We start from the raw sequence: 5,777 nt of genomic DNA, 5'->3' as shown, positions 1-5,777 counted from the left end.
AGACCACATAGGTTATTGGGCACTTTCAAACTGAGCCTTTCAACCTTTTGAAGTCTTCCCATCATGACTGTATTAAAGGCAAACTCGTGCATGTTCTTATTTAAACATATTTTTTGGGAAAATTCTTCCCATAATTATATCTGTGCAGACAGGGTGACTGCAGCATTTGGCATAGCGTTTCTTAGAAAGACATCTTAGTACATCAGATAAATGACACTTTGTTGCGTGTGAGTTAGCTTTGGGGATGATGAGCTCCTTCAGAATTAGCTCCTGTATTAGAAGCTGCATAGATGAACTAGTCTCTCCCTGGGCAAATTCATCCTGTTGTGAAGGTTTTGAGACTAAACATTTGGCCTGGAAATACCATGAAAAAGAATGGGGTTTTGTGTGCATGTGTTTGAAATATATCTTTTTTTTTTTTTTAGCTTTATCAGCTCCCTGTTTCAATTCAGTAAAGAGTTGTTCCAGCAAAACGGGCTGAAGTGGAACAGCATGGAAATAGGAATGGGTGATTTGTTCTGTAGGAAGGAAGGGAAAGAAAACCCCAACAGTTGCTTAATCTCTCACTGCTACTGCAGTATATGTAACCATGAGATACAATAAAATACAATTAAAAGTTTCTAGTCTTCCTGAAAAAAAAAAAAAAGACAACAATTTTTGTATGGATGACCGGGTTTCTGAATTTCCCAGTTTACGATTGAGGCAGAATGTGTGCAGCTTGGGCTTTCAAGCAAAGTGGAGATATTCTCTGGATCTTATAGTCTTTCAGCTACTATCTTCTTTACTACTCTCCTCTGTACTCTAATCACATGCTGTGTGTCTCCAAACTCGTTAAGTCTGAGAAGGCAGTAAGCCTTACAAGTCTTAGTGGATGACTTCCCAGTTGCTGTACATTTAACTACCACATTTTCCAGCTCTTTCAGGGTCCCTTGCTTCCTTCTTGTCATATTCTGTAAATCTTTACTAGGATCTGAGAAACCTTCCAGGCAATAGGACACTCAGGAATCCCTGAATCCTGAGCCATAAGAGATGTACTGCTCTCTTTGGGAATGTTCTGTGTGGTTGAATGCAACAAACTTTCATAAGCAAGACAATGGTTCAGATAGGTCCACATAAGATATGTCCTTTAATCCCCAGATAAACCACCTGTTTTTTGAAGATCAAAAATAAATTTGTCTCATTATAAGTCAAAACTGGCTCAGGTGAGTTAATTAAGGAGTAATAAGGCAGCTGAGGATCATATCAAGCTGCAGAGGATCTTCCATGGGCTGATGTTTGGGAGTCTTCTAAAAACTGCTGAAGGGAGGAGGGAAGGATGGGAACTGGAAAGTTCTGAAACTCTCACTAGAGTCTCTTTCCTCCTGTAGATCTCAGGAGGCCCACAAGAAGGAGGAAAAACCCTTGATATCCTTCCCCAGGCACCTTACCCGCTCCATTACCTCTCAGCAGACCACCTAAGATATGCAGGAGCAGATGCCTGAGGTGTGCCCAACTAGCTGTGTGTATGTGTGTGCGTGTGGAAAGGCAAGCTGCATTCATGTGAGTGGGTGTGGACGTGTGTGTATGCCTGTATGTATGCATGTCTGTGTGAACAAGGAGTTGGGCAGACCAAGAGTTTGGGGAGACGTGTTGCTACCGTGACTTTTCCCCAGCCTTCTGCAGGAAAACGAAACGGAGCACTTACTGGTTCTTTTTTTCTGCTGGAATTGCCAAGGAGCCCAAATTAGTTTGTCAGTTCCTGATGACCCCTGCTAATACAACTGTTCAAAATATTAACTTTTAAAATAAGACTCTATCTCATCCTTGCCATCTGCACCAGATCTCAGCTAGATGAGTTCAGTGAACCATAATTTATCTCTTTAGCTTGCTGGTGGTTTGGTGGGTATGTGTTGTTGCAAAGTAATAAGACAATGAGAAAAAACCCCCTCAGCATTAGAAACATGTTTTCATTCTGTGTATGTGTGTGACTGTCATAATTCATTACTTCCCCTGACCTCTAATTTGGCAGAAAAAAAATCATTCAACTAGAGAGATAACCCACATATCTTAAAGCCAAAATTCCTTTGTCTATGGATTTGGAACGTGAAGGCAAAATTAAGCTTGAAGTGGGAATTCACTTTACAGTGCTAACTGAAGAGTAATTGCAATTATTCCAATGTATAGCAGAGAACAAAGACATGTGGGCTCAATCCCAGTGCATCAGGGCAATGATGTACTGAACAGACAACAGATTTTTAGGATGAAGACAAATTTAGCAAAGTAAAACAAAAAGAAAAAGGTATAGTTACTGACTGAGAAGTTCTGTACTGTGAATGAGGGCTACAAATGTCTTGTACCATGATACTTGTACATTTTTTTAAAAAAATCAGCATTCAGAAAAGAGATATAAGTAAAAGTCGAGAAGAAATATAAAGCTGTATATTGTGTAATGGTGAGTGCAAGTGAGAAATGACCAAGGAAGTCAGAATATGTAAGAAATTATATCCATATAGTACTGATAGAGAGATATAAAGAGTTGAGAGTTTAAAAAGACAGAAGAACAGCTGCTGAGTGTGAAGTTTGATTAAAGCAAAACGAATAGAGGAGGAATGAAAGAATGCACAGTCTGAGATAATGACAGGAGCTGACTTGTGCTAGGCCTTGAAAAGCTTTCCATCTGTTCATCTAGTAACAAATAAGTGAAAAATACCTATCCATAAATAGCATCTATACATAGATGATAGGAGAAGGCCTGAGACTCACAATGAAGCTTTAAGTGACTGCCAAGTATAGAAGGCATTACACATCAAAGCTTGAATACGTGGTTACTCCAGATCTTCAGCAGACATTGCTGGTAACCACAAAGTTTGTCTCCTAGTCTGCCATGCAACGTTTTCCAGGGACGCACAGTGCAGCCAGTTAAGGCTGAGAGCTGAAACAGAAATGCCCTCAAGTATAATTTCATACAAAAACATCATGAAAAGAATTTTTATCTTAAAACCATCTTCGAAACAATTTTAGGAAGGTCTCTTGGATGTATTATCAACCATGCCTGTATTTTATGGATTAATTTGTTTTAAAGTAATTATGTAAGGCTTCTCAATATTTAATTTTGCAAATACTTGTTGGGCTTTGTCACTTGAGAAATCCTGGTTTGTTTTGTTCACCCTTTTACACTGTTTCCTACCATTACACTAAGAAAGAATTCTGATGAGGAGAAGCTTTTATGGTGAAAACAGCTATGATATTGTACACTCTTTTGACACATTTTCTTTGAAGTCAATTGTGTGCTTTTTTTACTAATTTTACTGACTGGCTGGGCTGATGGCATCCTGAGGTTCAATGGTAAACAGTCAGGATAGAGCCACAGAGCAAACGGATGACAGAGCAAGGAATATGATGCAGCAGCCCTTGCTCTTAAGTGAATGATCCAGTATTTTGACTCATGTAATGTCTTCATGGTATTTTCTATTATGATTGCAGAGAACTAGTAAAGTACTTGTTGCTTGTTTTGGAGGAGAACTAATAATGAATGTGTTAAGTAAAGCAAACCAAGCATTGCAGAAAACAAAAGACGAACTATCTAAATTTAATCTTATTCATTTTATATGTTCCAGATTCAGAACAATCTGTGGGCAGGGAATGCGGCTAGCGGTTCTGTGGTTACTTCCTGCATGCTACCACGAGATACGTCCTCCTGTATGACACCTTATTCCCATTCACCCCGGACAGATTCTGGCTACACAGGCTTTTCAAACCACCAGAATCAGTTCAGCCACGTGCCTCTCAATAATTTTTTCACTGACTCTTTACTTTCTGGGGCAACCAATGGACATGCTTTTGAAACAAAGCCGGAGTTTGAAAGGCGGTCCTCCAGCATTGCAGTTCTACGGATGAAAGCCAAAGAGCATGCTGCCAATATTTCCTGGGCCATGTAATATAGCAGTACTCTTTCTTAATTTCCTTTTTTTTTTTTTAATAGCAAACTGAAAACATTTTTATTTCCTATATTTAAAGGACACAACAATAAGCTGCTGTGTGTGGAATGCTAGAAATCACAATATACACGATGTCTGCTTAAACAAATGCGATATAATATTTAACAATAAAACAAGAATAAACCAAATAGATTTACCATACATCAAGCTCAACAAGCCCTCTTTGTTTTGGTTTTTATATAGAAATATGTTTTGTTGTACCAGTTGATGAAATATGATTATAGAACCTGCAAAAAAGAATAAAATTATTAAGCAAATATGTCTACTCCATTGGTTTTTAGCAGTCCTGTATACAAATTAATGCTTTACAAATGAGTACTTCATAAGGGAACAACTCTGTAAAGGAAAATAAATTTATTATACTAAAACCATGAAGTAAATCTCTAAGCACACCATGCAGAGAAGGAAATATATGATCGTTCATGTTGTAGGTGGAATTTGTAGACCTAACTCTCTCAGCATTATGCTGCTGCTCTGAGCCAGCTCTGCTGTTTCGCTAAATGAACGTTGAGCTTGTTGGAGTTATATCAATGCACAACTAATGTAATGAGAATGGAAGGTACTCCTTTATTTTATGGACCTGAGTGTATTCCTATTAAAGATAATGAGGCTTTTTGCCAAACATATCACTAAAAGCAGGATTTAACAGTTTTCAAAGATGTACACAGATTATGTAAGTCAACTAGTGTTTAAATGAAATCTTTAAGGCTGCGGATAGGGTGTCTTGAAACTAAGGTGACTAGAAGAGAGCATGGAATAATACTGCGACACTTTCAACAGAATCCAGATTTAGGAAAAAAACACAACAGCAGCAAAGTCTTACTTCCAATCCAGTCAGTCTTACTAACTGTTTTTTGTTATGCTATGGTCAAATTGAAAGGAAAAAGTCCAACAAGGCTCGCCAGTTGCAGTCTGTAACTGATCTCAAGATGTTATAAGAGTACATTTCATTTAGTTTTAGTTACAGTTTGTTGATACTTTGCTTATTTGGTTTTTTTTCCAGAGTGTTAAGAGTGGTTTGCTCCCTTTAAAGTCTATAGGAAAAATCTTTTCAACTGCAGTGGCAGCAGGATTTGGCTCTCAGCTCCCAGCCTATCACAAAGGAATTAAAATGTCAGCAGACTTTCTGACATTTCTGGTGGAAAAAAAAAATAGAGGAGAAGAAAAATACTTTACATCTGGAGAATTGCTATCTGCTTTGATTTACTTCTCCTCCCTTTCCCCTGTCACATTCCAAGCTCCTTCAGATGAGTGAAATGTCAGCCTCTTTGAAAGCAACAGTCAGTCTCTCAGGTTCATAAAGGCAAAGTAAATTAATTGAAATAAAGAAGAACTTGCATGGCTGTGATTAGAACAGGATACAACTCTCTGGGCACCCCCTGCTCCTTCTTGCTTTTCTCTCTGGCCATTAGTTAGGAACGGAGGGCGGATGGGGGAAGAAGGGAAGATCAGGGAAGCACATTTCATCACAGCAACTGCAGAACTACCAGTACTCGCAAAAATAAACTCACAGGAACCCCCAAATTGTCTCTGCTCCCACTCAGGAGGCTAAACTTGAAAACAAAAATAGGAAATGGGTCCATTCTGTAATCCTTCAGTGGAATAAACAAACTTAACTTTGAAACCATTAGGATCAGTTGAAAATGGGAATTTTACAGCAGATTCTTACATAGCTGATTGAAAGTAAAGTTGTTCTGTTTGCCACTAGTAATAAACTCAAAGTTTAACACATACATATACTCCAATTTGTGGTTTCCTTATTTTATTCTCCTAAAAATTAACTTCAACTTTGGCCTGAGG

The 5,777-nt window shown here is 38.3% G+C and overlaps 1 protein-coding gene across 1 annotated transcript in view; it reads left to right on the top strand.

Annotated features, from left to right (window-relative positions):
• ALX1 (ALX homeobox 1) overlaps positions 1 to 4,234 on the top strand; it is a 19,128-nt gene extending 14,894 nt beyond the window's left edge. Inside the window, exon 4 of the mRNA XM_009325352.1 lies at positions 3,597 to 4,234. Within this exon, the coding sequence (XP_009323627.1) occupies positions 3,597 to 3,917 (321 nt within the window). The 3' untranslated portion in view covers positions 3,918 to 4,234. The remainder of the gene's footprint in view (positions 1 to 3,596) is intronic.
• The last annotated feature ends 1,543 nt before the right edge of the window (positions 4,235 to 5,777 follow it).

This window comes from Pygoscelis adeliae, unplaced genomic scaffold (assembly GCF_000699105.1).
Source record: "Pygoscelis adeliae isolate BGI_AS28 unplaced genomic scaffold, ASM69910v1 Scaffold196, whole genome shotgun sequence".
Classification (NCBI taxonomy): domain Eukaryota; kingdom Metazoa; phylum Chordata; class Aves; order Sphenisciformes; family Spheniscidae; genus Pygoscelis; species Pygoscelis adeliae.
The sequence above is the reverse complement of the archived record's forward strand: the minus strand, read 5'-3'. Positions and strand labels throughout refer to the sequence as shown.